At 41.8% G+C, this 18,170-nt stretch overlaps 1 protein-coding gene across 1 annotated transcript in view; it reads right to left on the bottom strand.

Moving 5' to 3' along the window:
• Positions 1-17,938, bottom strand: part of TPO (thyroid peroxidase) — a 76,223-nt gene extending 58,285 nt beyond the window's left edge. Inside the window, exon 1 of the mRNA XM_060272270.1 lies at positions 17,871-17,938. Within this exon, the coding sequence (XP_060128253.1) occupies positions 17,871-17,938 (68 nt within the window). The remainder of the gene's footprint in view (positions 1-17,870) is intronic.
• Positions 17,939-18,170: the final 232 nt, after the last annotated feature.

The following is an 18,170-nucleotide window of genomic DNA, read 5'->3' as shown; positions in this document are numbered from 1 at the left end:
AAGAAATAATGGTGATTAAAAAACCCTTTAATTATGCTTTCATCTCTTAGGATTTTTATGGGTGCGCTTACTGCTCCATCATGTCACCCAGAACTACTGTTTATCAAGCTTCTCTTCGTGGGTATTTTAAATACAAAATTTTCTCTCTGTTCAAGCACATTCCTGGCCTTTTAGATTCAAGAGTTCTATTTCTACCTCAGTCTGTGCTTCCTATCGTAGACTGCAAAAGCTATGATATGGTATATTTATTGTATGCATTTATTATACTCTGTTTAGACATACATAAACCTAGAACTCCCAAACAGTGGACAACGTTTTAATTTGCTGGAAGCCACCAAGAATAGCTGGGGCAACCCAGTGAGATGGATGGTAAAACAAATCAATTATTATTATTAAATCCATAATTTGGTTCATTTTATTAGATCTGAGAGCAGGTAGATATGCGAGACACTGGATGTTACATAGAAACAGTATTTCTAGAGATTTTTTTGTGCCTGTAAATATTGGCAGTGTTAATGTTAATTGTAAGCAATTAAGTGGAATTTGCTGCCAGGGAGTGTGGTGGAGTCTCCTTCTTTGGAGGTCTTTAAGCAGAGGCTTGACAGGCATATGTCAAGAATGCTTTGATAGTGTTTCCTGCTTGGCAGGGGGTTGGACTGGATGGCCCTTGTGGTCTCTTCCAACTCTATGATTCTATGGAATGTGTGTTCTGTCATTACAGAAGTTCAACACCTGGTACATTGGGGGGGGGGGGGGGAGAGACCAGGTAAAAAATAATGCCGTCTGAAAGGAAGAAAAACTACAAGAAATCTATTTCCTTATTAGGATTCAAGTTCAAACTGAGGTCACAAATGAAACTTGTTCACTCAGGCAAGTTCTTCCAAAACTTAGTTCATTAAATCAGCAAACATAACCCTGAAATCCTTTCTATGGAATGATTAAGAGCTTCCCAATCTGAAACTGGATGAGAAACTGCCTCTTCAACCCAGGAGTGCTTTTTCATCCTCAAGGGCAGCGCTGAAACTCATTTGTATTGTACTGCCTCTTGCTTCAGTTATTTGTGAGCTAAACATTTGGGTTTTCACAGTGCTGTGCACCCTGTTACTTTCTGAAGATCAAATCTGAAATATGCACTTTCCCCTTCCTTCATTGTTTCCCACTCTGCCACCCCCCACCCTTTCATAGTTTGAAAGTTCTTGGTCTCAATGCACCACCGATGCTTCAAAATCAAGGATTATTAAAATTTGGTAAAGAACACCCCTTCAGGGCACGAATTAACATCATTCAGCATGCTCTCCCCAAACATTGCTGAGAATTTGGAACACACTCTCAGGTTACAAAATTAATGATTTGTAGATTATTTAAAACAGTGAAAAATTCACGTAATTTAGTGAATGTTCAGTGCAATGTTTTTTGCTGCTCCCACACAGCTGTGATATTAAGTTTACACCTGTACATACCTCTGTACATACCTCCTGTTGTTATTCTGTCTCTCACAGCTACAATAAACCTACCATTAAAATTATGTACTGGTCATTTCTTTGTCAGGGGGCAAACTTGCCGATTGGAAGGTTGGCAGTTTGAATCCCCGTGACGGGGTGAGCTCCCATTGCTCGGTCCCAGCTCCTGCCAGCCTACCAGTTTGAAAGCATGTCAAAGTGCAAGTAGATGAATACCACTCCGGCGGGAAGGTAAACGGTGTTTCTGTGCGCTGCTCTGGTTTCGCCAGAAGCGGCTTAGTCATGCTGGCCACATGACCCGGAAAAACTGTCAGTGGACAAACGTCGGCTCCCTCGGCCAGTAATGGACTTTGAAGACACTCAAACTCAGGACAAAAGGGAGAAACATGCCATAAGGAAGGCACATTTGGCAAACCCTCACCATGATCAAATCCCACCTGGAAACCTATGTCCCCACTGTGGAAGGATGTGTGGATCCAGAATTAGCCTCTACAGTCACTTATGGACTCACAGTTAAAACTGTGTTCATGGAAGACAATCTCAGTCGGCTATGAGTGATTGCCAAAGAAGATGTGATGTATGTATGATGCTTTTAGGGTGGCCTTTGACCAAGGGGTTGGGCAACATATACTGTCTTTAAAGGGGCTTGTACAATTTTGTTCTGCACCTGTCTTACCACCCTGCAGGCGGGGACGGGGACTGTTGCAACAGAAAAATAAAGATCTGCCTTGCTTTTCACTGGATCTTGCCTCTATCCATTCTTCTCTGACTGATCATGGACAGAGAGGACCCAGAGTCCCTTAGGGAGCTGGGCAGCAAAAGCCCACCCCCAATATTTCTATACCACCTCTGAGTGTACAAATAATACGTTGATTCCGTTTATTTATATATTGCCTTTAAACCCTGCTTTTCTTCCAGGCATCTCAATTGGCACGTGTGGTTCTCAACTCTCTTATCCTCACAACAATCCCATGGGGTAGGTTAGGCTAAGAAACAGGGACTGGCCCAAGATCATCCAATGAACTTTAAGGCTTTGTACCTGGCTTTCCTCCAGTTCTCCTTTGGAACCCTAACCACAACACAGTTTAATAGTTTGTTGTAAGGTATGTGGGGGACGTGGGTGGCACTGTGGGTTGTAAACCACTGAGCCTAGGGGTCAGCGGTTTGAATCCCCGCAACGGGGTGAACTCCCGTTCCTCGGTCCCAGCTCCTGCCAACCTAGCAGTTCGAAAGCACGTCAACGTGCAAGTAGAGAAATAGGTACTGCTCCGGCGGGAAGGTAACGGCGTTTCCGTGTGCTGCTCTGGTTCGCCAGAAGCGGCTTAGTCATGCTGGCCACATGACCTGGAAGCTGTACACTGGCTCCCTTGGCCAATAACACAAGATGAGCGCCACAACCCCAGAGTCGGTCACGACTGGACCTAATGGTCAGGGGTCCCTTTAAGGTATGTGGGCCTTGTTTTGCTGCAAGTTGCAGTTACAAAGTTGGAAGAAGAATTAGAATACTTAACAGAATTTCTTGCCACGAGCATAGATTCTAATCATCCATAAGTTGCTCGTTTTCTACCACCCTCATGATTTCTGTGCCTGCATGATCTGGAATCAGTGCTTTAATCAGTATAAATCTTTTCCTCCACTTTAAGCCTATTATTGTAATCCAGAGTCCCATATAAATTATGATGTGCAGAAGGCTTTTTTATTATACTGTACTGTCCTGCCTTGATGCAATTGTAAGTTGAATGTAGACAGGAAATTCTGTAAGCAGGCACCTGTAGGAGATCACTGAGCAAGGCCAGGTATGAGGTTGCTACCTCACCTTTCTCTTCTTTCGGTCATTTCTTCACCTTGGATAGAAGCGGTTTCCTGCAGAGTTCTCCTAATTCCATGCTCTTTTGCTTTTCCTATGCATGTTTAAAAGAGAGTCACCACAGGACCAGAGCATAATCTGACACAATTTGTAAGAGCAATACACAAAAGAATGCAACAGGCCATGAATGTGATAGAGAAGACACTGTATCTCTTCATTTGGGCTATATGGCATGCAGGCTCACTTTTGTGAGCTACATCAGGAAACAATCCCTCTTCTGCTTTCCCTTCTTGAGGTCATCACCAAAATACTGTACAATGCCCCATTTCAAAATTTACACTGGTTACTGTCAGCAGAGATACCACCACCACTAGCACCCTCCCATTAGTTTGTGGGCGGCCCACCTTTTCTGTAGCGGCCCCCCATTTGTGGAATGCTCTCTCCAGGGAAGTTCACCTGACGCCTTCATTATATATTTTTAGGCACCAGGCAAAAACATTCTTCTTCAACCAGGCCTTTGGCTGATTTGTACCTTACAGATTGGGATGGCGTGTAAGTCTTTTTTGTTTTTCGCTGGATACAGCAGGGAGTTATGCGGCAATGGAAACTCCCTAACAGCAGAGCCAGCACAGAGGATCTAGGGTTTGGAACGTTTTGTAAGACTCCTAACCGCTGCAGCTAGTGGACCCCATCAATACACAATTAGGAATGGGACCCTGATGTTAAGGCTTTCTACAGATGGAAGTAATAAATGAAGTGCGAATTCCCCAAAAAATAGCATGCCACGAGATACAATAATTTAAAACTACACATTCGGAACTTTATCGGGACAGAAAAGGCGAATGACTTTTCTTTACCCCAAACAGGGGAATAAAATCCTATAAAAATTCTAAATAAAGTAAACCAAGAGAATTTTTTTTGAAAATGATATTAGGGTTTGTTTTCGTCCCCCCCCCAAAAAATACATCAAATGATACTTAGGGCATTATGTGTGCCCCTCTTCCCCCTGTATTGTAAAGAATGTTTTCGTTTTTACTTACTGAATAAGTCATTCCTGCCCCATTGGACAAAAGCAAGGAAAACAGCTACACTGACCATTGCTGTTAAAATTATGAAGAAAATGAATACTCTCATCTGAAAAATAATGAAAACAGTACAGTGAATGAAACTAGGACTACAGTTTATAAAAGCAGCATATATATATAAGTAGTTTTCACGCTGTGCAAAATTTGATCCTATTTCAGTCTCTTTAAAGATTCAAATAATCAGAAGTTTATCCTTCACCATCCAATCTATGTAAAAATATATATAAAATGAGATACAAAAGTTGAAACAAACTGATTAAAGGTTTTCTTACAATCAAGTGACAATTTTTTTTAAATTAATAAACAACTTATTTTACATAGAGTTTAATTAACAAAGGAAAACGGGCACAGAGTGAAACAAGATAACAGAGGTTTCCTTAAAATAAACATTTAAAATAAAATGCCTCCCATATTCCAATTAAACTTCAAAACAGTTCACATAATTACATTATTATGTTTTCTTTGCTTTAAAAAACAGCAACAAAACCTTGAAAACTTTCTAGATTGAAATCACTGTAATTCAGAAGAATCACATTAAAGCCAATGCATGTTGTTTGTAGGAAGTTGGTTGTTGGTTGCAGCTGGAGGGGGGGAGGCATATTTTATAGATGAACATAATTTGCACTACATAATTAAACCTAAAGGCACATACTTTTGGAACAGAGCTTAACCATGGTTCATATACGCCCTTATATCAGTTCATAACTGCAACATCAACCTCTACATATCAACCTCAATATCAACCTCAACTTCTACATATGTCTCTGCTATCAGTGATCTAGTACCAAAGACAAAATTTCAAGATAACTTCAATGCTTTTCAGTGGAGCACTCCTATTCCATTATAAATCAAGAAGTCTAGGGCAACTAGTTCAGGAGCAGAGAAACTACTCAACCCATCTTAAAAGTTTGGTTTTACCTTTGTAATACACTGATGAAAAATCCTGCATGGATATTTAATTGTCACACTGCTTGTGTGTGTATGATTTGAAAATCCCTGCATGAAATAGTGCCCACAAAACAAAGGCAAGTGTTTTTACGTATTTCAGGCTAAAAATGCGTAAACAAAAGTTTTAGAATCTGACCTTTTTTCCTGCTGAGGTTCTGCAGCTGTGTTGTTTATCACTGGCACTAATTCTCCTGAAACAATACAGTGGAATGCTTTCCAAGGCTCCAGCCTTCAGTATAAACTTGCTCTATGCACGAATAAGCCTGCCGGTCTTCAGTATGAACTAGCTGTATACTTCTGCTTGAGTCCTGCTTTGTAGGCTTCTCATGGGCATCTGGTTGGCCACTGTGAGAATGGATGCTGGACTACATCACTCTTGGCCTGATGCAGAAGGGCTATTCTTATGTTTTTACTGAAAGTGATTTGATACACTGCCACTGGCCCACTTTATTTCTATTTTGTGTGTGCATATAACACAGCATTTCATCTTCATGGTTTGCGTTCCGATAATGTGTTTCTTCTACCCCGCTAATATTGCACGGCCCACTTCCCTTTAGTTTGGAATTCTGGAGTTTCAGATTTTTGGACTACATTTTAACCTGAGATGTATTTGCAGAGGAGCAGACAAGGTGGTTGGCTCAGGGCCATGGGTACTGAGAGTGGCGCCATTATCGCATCCTTCTCTCAGTGTGCCTGGGAACAAAGAACAAAGTGAACACCTTTATCTAGGGCTGCCATGTCATATGTATGGAATTTCCTGGACATATCCAGGATATTTCCATCGGAAATAGCGTCTGGGAGGTTAAAATTTCTGGGGAAACCCAGGTGTATGGCAACCCATTTTGGAAGTGTTGATTTTTATTTTATTTTTGCTGAATTTCCTTTAAAAAAATAGCTCAACATTTCTATTTTTTTGAGATTTTGCAACAAACAAACAAACAAACAAACAAACCCTACCTTTATTGCATGATCTAACTCACATGAGAGCTGGCAGAGTACACCAACAGTTAATCATTAAGCCAGCTAGAAGCTCAGAGAGCTCTTTCTAGTTTAGTATTTGTTGTTGTTTAGTCGTTTAGTCGTGTCTGACTCTTTGTGACCCCATGGACCAGAGCACGCCAGGCACTCCTGTCTTCCACTGCCTCCCGCAGTTTGGTCAAACTCATCTTGGTAGCTTCGAGAACACTGTCCAACCATCTCGTCCTCTGTCGTCCCCTTCTCCTTGTGCCCTCAATCTTTCCCAACATCAGGGTCTTTTCCAGAGAGTCTTCTCTCTTCTCATGAGGTGGCCAAAGTATTGGAGCCTCAACTTCAGGATCTGTCCTTCTAGTGAGCACTCAGGGCTGATTTCCTTCAGAATGGATAGGTTTGATCTTCTTGCAGTCCATGGGACTCTCAAGAGTCCTTTCCAGCACCATAATTCAAAAGCATCAATTCTTCAGCGATCAGCCTTCTTTATGGTCCAGCTCTCACTTCCATACATCACTACTGGGAAAACCATAGCTTTAACTATGGGGACCATTGTCGGCAAGGTGATGTCTCTCCTTTTTAAGATGCTGTCTAGGTTTGTCATGGCTTTTCTCCCAAGAAGCAGGCATTTACTAGTTTAGTATACGCCAGTGGAATTTTCCAGTGATAAACCCTTAGCAACATACAGGCATTCTCTAGTTCAGTGTGCAATTAAACAAGTATACATAAAAAAGCCACAGAGCAATGATTCTTTTTAGCTGTTAGGTGCATAGCTGCTCCATTCTTTACAGACACCTTTCCCACTGGGAAATGGACAATCACCCCCAAGACACATGTGATGTTGCAGACCAATATCTAATTTCCTGTTGAGAAGGGTGCCTAGAAGAGATAGCAGAGGGCGAGTCCTTTGTGCTGCTTTGCTACTAGCTCCCTCTTGAATTGAAAAATGGGAGTCTAGCCCAGCATGCTGGCTCAGTGATGGATCTTCTGCCAGACGGCCTTAAAACGCTGACCCCTTACATTGGTTCTGGAAGGGAAAGTAGTTCAGGCATTGCAACCTAATACTTTGTCAGAGTTGAAGTGAGAGGCCTGGGGCAAGTAAACCTATTTCCCTCCCCTGAAAAAGGAGATGGCATAAGGCAAAAATACATCAGGTAAATATTTCAGAAAGTCATGCTTGTCAGCTGTTTCTGCTTCTTGCACTCTTCCCTGGATATTATAGTTCAACAGGCTAGCTTTATCAGAAGTAAACCTTAAAAAGATGAATGTGCTTCTCCCCCTCTCCTCTAGATGAACAAAATAGGGAAAGCAGTTTCATTTCAGCTAACTCATTAAATAAAAGGCTTTAAGGATGCATTCTCAAATAGGTTGTAAGCACTGTTAAATACTTATAAGGCTTTAGCTGTTTTTGCCTGTGTGTGCGTTTTCAGTGAGGGCTGAAACATGTCAGATATACTTTTGTTGGACTCTTAAAAAGGCAACCTCCCATCTATAGTTGCCCCCCAAAGAAAGAAAACCTCTCCTCAAAGCTGCATCAAAGCATTCCTATTGAGCTAAAGGAGAATTTCCCCTGTGTCAACGTTTTTGTTTACAAAGCACCTCAACCTCTTCAGTGTTTGAGGCTGAAGTGTTTATCAGTTCAAACAGCATCCAAGAGGGGAGTTTCGACTTGACAGCCATCTGTACCTGTTTTTTAATTAATTTTGAGAAACAGAAAGCCTTTTCCCCACCCCCACATTTAGTTTCTACTGAAAGTCAAACCTAGGCTGAGCACAGGTTTAGGCCTACTTCGAAATGGAAAGGCTGTCTGGGAGAACCTGACCCTAGCTGCTCATTTTCAAATATTAGGACCTTTGGGAGAGAAGGCGTGAAACACTTAATTTATCATTTAACAGTAATGCCTTCAGACGGTCAGTATTATGTGGGAGGGATCGTTCAGGTGCATACCAATAAATTTAGGTTGTGCAATTAAAATGAATTAAAGCACTCTTGTCACCCTGGTGCAACAAATCCACTTAGAAAGAAACTGACTTTTTGCAACCTGTTCATGTATGTTTCTCTTAGTTTCTCCTTTTTCCAGTCTTAAATGTGAACACATGAGCACCCACAGCAGTCCTACTCCTCCTGCACTACCTGGAGCTAAACCATGGTTTGTCTTAGCATCATGTCTAAATCCAGACGCACCACAAGCTGTAGTCAAGGTTTGTTTTTTTGGCTTCCCAGTTGTGGTTTGTCTGAGGGAGACAAACCATGAGCCCAGGGTTGGACATAATGCCAATCTAAACAATAGCTTAGCTCCAGGTAGCGTGGTAGCAGGATGACTAGGGGAGGAGTGAAATGGCAGTGATTTCTGCTGTGAGACCACCGCGTTTGTGCTTAGCCATGGTTTGACTTAGTGGTATGTACAAACTGGGCTTCTATAAACAGTGGAAGGCTAGTTTTGTCCTCACTGCGGTGCTGCTCCCAAGCATAGAGCTTTGCTTTCCCCTGCAGCACTGAATGTCATGCCACTCATTTATTTGGGAGAAAGTCAACATGTGGATTCACGAACACCACTGGGTGGCAGCTAAAACTACTCCCCTATCCCTGGTGACTCCAGCCATAACCTGTTGAGTGTGACATGATACTATCAGCTGTCTTTCATATGTAGATACTATCATTATAAGTGAAATGCCAGGTTTAGCATTAGGAAATTCAAGGTTAGAAGATGCTTGAATATATGGGAGGAAAGGGATGAGGGCTTGTAAAAAAATAAATAAAAGCTACCACCATCTGATCATTGCTATTTTAGCCAAATCATGCCCCCACTCCCCGTAGTAGCTAAGGGGAGGTGGTCATATCTTACAACACCAATTGGAGCTCTACTAGCTTTTGTCTCTGTCTCCGACATTTAGAAGCTGTTAAACTTTCGTGAAAAGCTGTCTTTACTACTTATATTTTACTTTTCCACCCCACTCTCTTTGTTATTTTGTTTGGCTGTGGTGTTATTTTTCTTGCAGACCTTCTACGGCTGGATGAGAAATCGCATTTTGCAAATTATCTGATTTATAGCGGCGTTCCCCCCACTTGGTTTGCATTAGAAGCGTGGCAGACTGAAAGAACCTAAAACTTTTCAACATATAATTGCTTTTTTTAAAAAAAACAAACAAACCCAAAGCCACGGAGTTTCTTAAGAATTGAGATTTCCCTTATGTAGGTTAAGTAATTTCTTTTGCTCTGCTAATGACTCAATTTAGTTTGGAGCCCTTTGTTTTTCTTTTTAACAACACCAGTTTTCTTCTGCCCTTTGTGCTTTAATTGAAAGGCATTGATTCACAAAGCACAAACTCCTGCAGCTTTTCATCAGTGGAAAATGTGTGGGGAGGAGAAGCCTCATATTGCCTAAAAACTTAAAAAAAACACTCGAAAGGGGCCCATCTGTCCCATTCATGTAGAGCATACTTTTTATTTATGACTGTTTTTATTTATGACTGTTTTTAAAATGTATAGAGACTTATACAACCCAAATGGCTTCTGAGTGGATTTAGCAACCATGGCTTCCTCCCATGTAAGGCTTGGTTTCCAGACCATTGATCATCTCGGTTGCCTTCCTCTGAACATGTTCCTGCTTGCCAACATCCTTCTTAAATTGTGGTGCCCAGAATTGGACACAGTATTCCAGGTGTGGTCTGACCAAGGCAGAATAGAGTGGTACTGTTGCTTCCCTTGTTCAGCAGCAAATTCCCACATCATGAACAGGGCCACATGGACCGAGCTCCTGCAGTGGTCTCTGTGACAATGCTGGTATGTGTGCACATCCCATCTGGCCTTTGGTGGATGACTTTTGCTTTGTGGTTCAGGGTGCTTTGCTGCTGCTGCTGCTGCTGCTGCTGCTGCTGCTGCTGCTGCTGCTACAAAGAGGTCCTCAGTGTGCAAAACAGAAACAAACAAAACCATGAAACCTATTCATCCTTCAACGCGAGTACTGTACATTTTAAAACAGGAGCTGTACTTTGGTATTTAATGAGAGACTGGCATCTCAATATCAAGTGTAGAAATTAAAGTCTGAATTCATATCCAGGTTTTCCTAAGTCTCCTGCTTTGAGGCAGATCCGCAGTTTGAAAATTAAGCTTTAGATCCAATCACACCCCATTACAATATTAGGCAGGGATTCAGCAGTTGCCGTAGATGTTAGACATAATATGGAGGCTGATCCCTGATAATCTCCTTTCCTCGGGGTTTTTTGTACTGTCTGTTCAAGGTTCCAGGGGATAGGGAGTCAGACAAAAGCCAGGTGAAAGTGAACATTTGTGCATAATCCTCTTTCAGTCGAAAGGCTTTGTAGTACTATAACTGAATAAAGATGCTGGATTGCTTCTTCAGACGAAAGCCAGGAACCCTGTCGTTAACCTTTCTGCAATCTTGTTCTGTCAGATTTACTATATAAGGCTGCAAGGGATCTATAAAAGATGAGGCCACAATCCAAAGTGCGATGACTGGGAGGAAAACTCTGTTTAAATCAATGGAATGCACACCTGCGTTATTGGTCTCGTCTAGCACACAGTGAAGTATGCTTTGGACAATACGACTTCAGCACACTTACTGAGGTGTTTGGAAGCAAAGTACTGTACTGTAGAAACGTAACGGTATTCTGATGCTTAGGACAGTACATCACGGGCGGTCTTTGGAACACTAACTGCTAGAGTGGCCTTTAGTATGGAGTAAACAAAATAGTTTGGATAATTGACGTCACGAACCTCTCCAGAATCCAGGATTATTGCTTTAATGCTCTGCTGGGTTTGAAATCCTTGCTGCTTCTCGTCTCCCACTGTGAATAAGTGGTAGTAGTTTGTCTGATATGTTTCTTTTTATTAAAAAAATATGAAAAATGAAAATGATTTACCAGACAGAACAAAACTATTAACAAAAAAGTATAAAGAACATGATAAGAACCTATTCTAGAGGGCAGTAAACAATTGGTAGATGTTTCGACTAGAATAATAAAATAATTAAACAAGGAAGGTGGTTTGTAAATGTTTCCTATTACAGCCCAAGCTAACTTCACAAACCTGAGCACATTTTTTTTGCAAGCAAATGATTTATATTTGTGGTTCCTCACTGTTTTGAATCCCCTCACACTTCCCATTTTGGGGTTTGTTGTGGTGTTACTTTGTAGACAGCGTGAGGCGAGCTCTGGTCTGACCAGGCCAGGCAAGTGAAGTAGTTTGTAAACAAGGTCTTTGTAAATTCTGTGAGGGCAGTTTATATATTTAAAAACCAAGGAGTCTTATCAAACCTGAATATTTCATGTTATTCCAACTCAAAAAGAAACATAGCCATTACTTAAAACCTCAGTTGGTATAAAACTCTATCCCCCATCACCCTCAAAACCTTTTTCAGGTTACCAATTTTGAATGAGTCAGCTGAAAGAAAAGAAAAGAAAGATTTAGATAGAAATAGGTAGATTTAGATAGAAAAGCACAGCAAGAGAGAAATACCAGTTCATATATACACACAGCTTTTTTTCAGCCTGAACTCACCAGAACTAAGTTTCGGCACCTCTCAGGTAGGCGCTATTGCCATTATAAGAGAACAAGGGAGGTGTTCATGGTGAGTTCCAGCACCCCTTTTCCTAGAAAAATAGCACTGTGTGTGTATTTCTATATCTATATCCATTTCTAGCGTACAGTGAGGGTGGGAGTGATTTACCGTGTTTCTCATATTTTAAGACATGTCTTATATATATTTTTTTACTCAAGAAAATAAGCCTATGGCTTATTTTCGGGGGTGTCTTATTTTTTGCCGAGCCCCGACTGAGCAGGAACCAGCAAAGGCAGCAGCCCGCCGCCGGCATGGAGCTCCAACAGAGCGCGCGCTTTGCCGAGCTCCAAGCCGGCGGCGGGCTGCTGCTTTTGCTGGTTCCCGCTCAGTCATACCGTACCAGCATGTCTTATTTTCGGGGTATGCCTTATATTTCGCCAGGTCTTGAAAATCCTGCCATGCCTTATTTTTTAGGGATGCCTTAAAATATGAGAAACACGGTATGTAGGGTCAGTTGAGCAAGTGCAAAAACTGCTAGGTGTGCAATGCAGGGAGATTCAGGTGCTTCAGCAATGGAATAAAGGGTTATGTGTTTCACCTGTTTGTGGAGTGGAGACCTGTTTAATGATATACACTGGGCCTGCTGAGTCCCAGATGGTACTGATAACAGATTTCCAGTGTTCAGGCTCTGAGGTGGGTAGTTCTGAGAGGCTGTAGATCATTGGTTCCCAACCTTTTTTTTTGGCCATGTCCCACCTAAGCATCTCAAAAACCCTGATGCCCCTCCCCAACATATAATTCTTCTTATTCAAAAAGTGAACTCCTCTTCATGTAGAGAAAGCCTAAAAGGCCATTCACTGTTAATAACTCATTCTCAAATTCTCCCCTTAAAAATCAAATTGCCCCCCCTGTGGGGCGTGTGCCAGTCTAGTGGTCCGGCTTAGTATGCGGTAGCTTTCTATGTTCTAAAGATGTGAGGGTGAGAGGAAAGAATTTGACGTCAAAACAGCAGTTTGGGAGTGAGCAAGAGGGTAGTGGCTTTATTTTACCGTCAACATCAGGGGTCATCAAACTTTTTCAGCAGGGGGCCAGTCCACTGTCCCTCAGACCTTGTGGGGGACTGGACTATATTTTGAAAAGAAATATGAACGAATTCCTATGCCCCACAAATAACTCAGAGATGCATTTTAAATAAAAGGACACATTCTACTCATGTAAAAACATGTTGATTCCCAGACCGTCCATGGGCTGGATTTAGAAGGCAATTGGGCCGCATCCGGCCCCTGGGCCTTAGTTTCGGAACCCCTGGTCAACATGATATTTCTAATCACCTTGTTGCACCTTTTATTGTCAAGAAATAGTAATAAGAGTGATGAGCATATTGCATTCTCTGTCCATTTCCCTTCCCACAACAACTTTGTGTGCAGGTTGTAGACTTCTTTGGTCACCTATCCATCAACGTCCAAAAGACGGATAAAATAGGACACAGAAAAATGCTAATTTAGATATAGTAAATTATAATTATAGTAATTTTAGTAATTATAACCTAACAGCACGCCTGTCAACTAAGTGAAAGCTTTCACTTGGCAGGTACGTATTTAAATTAAATCCGGTGAAATGGATTTGAGTCCATGAAGAGAACTATTGTTAATTACCCATCCTTCACCTTAAGGTCCCAGAGCAGGTGACAACATTGAAACACAATATTATAAACAGCTTAAAAACAATTATAGAAATAAGGTGGATCGTAAAACTGTATGCCTCAAGTGCCAAAAGCCAGGGCAAAGAGGTACATCTTCAACATTTCCTATATAATGAAGGTGCCAGATGTATCTTGGGAGGGAGTTCCACAACTTAGGGTGCTACCATAGAGAAGGCCCTCTTCCCCTTCCAGCTTCTGAGGGCAGAAAACTAACATGTGGACCCAGGAATTTAGGGGGCTATGGCACCCACGTACTCATAACAATATATTTGTAAGGATTGTATAGTCAGGTAACATTTACTCAGAGGAAACCCATTGAAATGAATAGCCACGACTGATTTAGGTCCATTAATTTCTGTGAGGTCTGTTTTGAGGCAAAGTTCCCTTAAAAGCCACTTAGAGATCTTTGAAATATTAATTAAATATGACTGTGGCTTTGTTTTCAGATAACCCGGGCGCTGCCAACTGTTGATGGGCAGCTTCAAGGTGCCCTCTGCTCTCCTGCATGATGCCTTTTTTTATCTTGAAACTGGGCTTGGATCAGACGGCCTTTCAAATAATAGAGGGCAGTCCTTCAAACAGAAATCTACCTCTGGGGCAGGACATGTAGTTAGTTGTATTGCAACCCAATGGTATGGATGACTTTATCACTTATGACACGCAGACCAAGAACATATAAATGATATTTCATTTCCCCCCTCAAGCTACAAGTATATTTAACCTTTTTTTTTTAAGACTGAACTAGAAAATTTTCCGTCATCCCTGATCCTCCTAAACAAGCAAAAAAGTTAAATAGTTTGACACGCTGCCCATTTGCGCAGCTTTAAGCCCCTGGCTTTCATGCCACATTCTAGGGTGCTTTAACAATTTTGAAAAAGTACCCCCTGGCATTTTTTTTTTAAAAAGTGTTCGGATTATGGGTTAAATTTGATTTAATTCTGTGAATATGCTTTTCTGCCCCTCTCCATAATTTATGCCCAGTGTGACTTAGCATTCAGCTGCATTACAGAGCATATTAAAGAAAACAGTGTTTAGAAAGAAGAATCTACGGCAGAACAATTACTACATTGGTGGTTGCTTTGGAGCAACACTGGCTTAGGCCACAAGGCATGTATAATAGAAATCCACATCCTATTTAAAACGAAGGCTTTTACCACCTGCTTTTTCCCACCGCCTATTTCAGTTTGAATTAAAATGTGCCGGTAGCTATGGATATACTTCCTAGCTCTCAAAGCCTTTCATCTGTTCGGTGTGATTTTTATTCCGTTCTTCAGGCCTCAAACATTCTTCCCCTCCCCCCTTTTTTTACTTGAGACAAACACTCAATTCCCTCTTTCTCATTTCCCCCACAAAGTTGCTTTTCCAGCTTGCGTTTCGTTGAAAGCCACCCACCCGTACTCTTTCTGAATCGTTTAGTCCTTTAATTAAGTTTATATTTACAGGCTGAAGGAGGCACCCGCTTGAATTAACTCCAGACAACCATGTTTACCGCCCAGCCACTTCTTCTCATGAGGCACTTGAATAAAATAGCTTAGAAGCTTGTGGTGGGTTTTATTATGATGTTTTATTGAACACTTCTTCTTTCCCTCATGTTAGGTCTATAATGTATAAATCAAACTTTGGATTTTTATTTTTATTTTTTTAAAATGATAGGTTGTGAGAGCAAGAAAGGGTGGCCTTAACCAGGACTTTTTTTCAGCCGGAACTTGCTGGAACTCATTTCTGGCACCTCTCAGGTGGGCACCATTGCCATTCTAAGAGAATGAGGGAGGTGTTCATGGTGAGTTCCAGCACTTCTTTTTCTAGAAAAATAGCACTGGCCTTAACAATTTGCCCCTGTGGCTACCAAGACACACTGATTGTCTTATTAAAGCAGGTGCCAATCTCCCCCCCCAGCCTTCTTTCCAATATTGGGACTGAGGATATCCACATGACTTCCAGGACCAATTCCCACCCACTGGAAGGCTGGAAGGAAAGCTGGTTGCTTGCCAGAAGGCAAATGAGTACTTGCCATGGCTAGCATGATGAACAAAAATGTAGAAGCCTGGTTATTTTATTTGTTTATTGCATTGATATCCCACCTTTTTCTCCAAGGAGCTTGAGGTAGCGTACATGGTTCTCCCCTGCCTCATTTAATCTCCACAACAACCCTGTGAGGTAGGTTAGACTGAGAGGCAGTGACTGGCCCAAGGTCACCCAGTGAACTTCATGGCCAAGTGGGGACTTGAACCCTGGTCTCCTAGGTCTTAGTCCAATACTCTACACAACACCGACTCTCCTAATCATGACAATTACTGTGGGTAGGATAGGCATAACTAAGGGGAAATGACAAGAGGGTTGTTCACACACTACACTGAGCATAGGTGTAAGCTGCGGAATTGTTTGTGTGAAAGACTGTACATTTGTTCACTTGTACAACTGAATTATAGTGTACATGGGTACAGACTGTACTTAACACATGGACTCAACTATGTGTATGCACATATTATACACGTGTTGGATGTAATGTGTGGACATCCCCAAGGATAGATTCCTTTCTAAACTGCTAGTATTCGGCATGGTTAAATCCATGATATTCCATAGCTGCCGCCATCACTATCAAAACAAGTGTCATATTTTCAAAACCACAAGCAGCTGAGAAGGGTCCCTTTAGCTGATACATTTTAAATGGGGCAAAATTAATATTGTGAAAGCCAGGGCATTGTTGATCTGTTTGCTCAACCAGGGCCAACCTGGTCAAAACAGCCTTGAGAGCTGTTGTCAAGTAAAAAAAGGGGGGAGTGCATGGCCAAATACAGATCCTCTCTCTTCAGTAGACACTCCTGCCCTCTTTACCCTTTGAATTACTAAGCATCAGTTTGAGAGAATAACTATTGGTTATGGATCAGGAAGATTGAGCTGGGGCTTCAGTGAATCACTAGTTTGGATGGGTGAATCAGAAGGAATGAGAAAGAGGGGGAAAGGAGAGACTGAAACGGTGGCTCACAGGAAGAGAATGAGGGGTGTTGACTTGCTTTCTCAGACTTGCTTTCTCAGTTCCTGTCAGATTGGGCAAGGCTCTTGTAGACTAGAGGTCTGCTCCCTGCCCTAATTCAAGTAGGATAAATGGAGAGACCCACAACATTGTCAAACCCAAGGAGTGCATATGTAGTCTCCTAGCTTTGCCTGCTGCTTTTGCTTTAATTTTTTCCACGCTGTTATTTCTGCTTGTGCGGAACCATGAATTCTAATATGATGAATGTTATAACGTAGGTGTTAAAAGTCAAATATAAGGACTTGCCTACTTGTTGTGCTTTATAAGGCAGGAGATCGCTGGAATGACTTACAGTGGTACCTCTACTTACGAATTTAATGCCTTCCGAACGCACATTTGTAAGTCGAAAAAAATTTGTAAGTCGAATCCCATAGGAATGCATTGGGAGAAAAAATTCGTAAGTAGAAGCAACCCTATCTAAAAATTCGTAAGTAGAAAAAATCCTATCTAAACCGCATCCAAGATGGCGGACGGAGCTCTATTCGTAAGTAGAAACATTCGTAAGTAGAGTTATTCGTAAGTAGAGGTACCACTGTACAGTATAGTTAACACAGGGTGGGGAACCTGTGGGCTGTATTTTTTGGGGGGGAGAGAATGATCTGTTGAGAGCCACATGCTGATGCTGGACAGGATGCAGCCAAAGTGGGTGAAGCCCCCCCCTTTCTCATTTTTTACCCCTCCTTGCCAGCCACATGAAATTATACTGAAGGTCACATGAAATCGGGATAAGCTGCCCACACCTGCCCTAATATATAATGCTAGTGTCCACTCTTCTTCACATAGATATTAATAGTTCTGGCATTGCTATGTCAGCAGTGTGATAAAGAACTGTGAAACATGGTTGTGTGTGTGTGTGTGTGTGTGTGTGTGTGTGTTAGTAATAAGTATACAGATACCATTCTCCATGGCCTCCATGTATTAAACATAGTGGTCACACATTCTGAAGTCTTCCAGCCGCAATCATTTTAATCTTGTATAATTCCTGGCCCCATATCACGTTGTCTTGGTCGCCTGGAAACTGCTCAGTAGATCTCTTCCCATCCTTCTCAACTAATGCCAAATGCCCGAGGCAGTGTGAGGGACATGCTCATGCTGCAGATCAGCCAAGGATAGCATGAAACCTCTAAAAGTGTTGGCAATGCTGACATTATGGAGGTTGTGCAGTGTCTTATCCTCCCATGTAGCCAGGGTCTTCTAACATCACTTTTGGGCCAAGTGAAGCTGCTGTTTCACAGCCCCCCACACCATTAAGGGACCCTGTGTTGGATTTTGAAAAGGATGTAGATTGCTCTGAGCAAACAAGCTCAAGACCTACTGTTGCTTAGTTTTCACCTCAAAACTCACCTTTCAATCTCTGTCCCCATTTCAGAGATTTGGGGCCCAATGGCCAGCTTATCTCTTCCTTTTTCCATTTATGATTCTCTCTGCAGGTGGTCTGCTATACCTTATTCATGAATTCAGAGTTTAACTGAAGAAGTTGAAAAATCAATTTCCTTAGAAAATGCATGAGCGATGCACTTTCTTTCAAAAAGTTATATTCTGTTCAGTTTGCAGTGTCTTCTTTTTCCCAGGGTTTCTGCACTTCAACGAGGCAGCACCTTGATTTCTTTAATTATGGCAGTAGATGAGGCCATGCAGTGAATC

Source organism: Zootoca vivipara, chromosome 3 (assembly GCF_963506605.1).
Source record: "Zootoca vivipara chromosome 3, rZooViv1.1, whole genome shotgun sequence".
In the NCBI taxonomy this organism is placed as follows: domain Eukaryota; kingdom Metazoa; phylum Chordata; class Lepidosauria; order Squamata; family Lacertidae; genus Zootoca; species Zootoca vivipara.
This window is presented reverse-complemented; position numbering and strand designations above follow the sequence as displayed.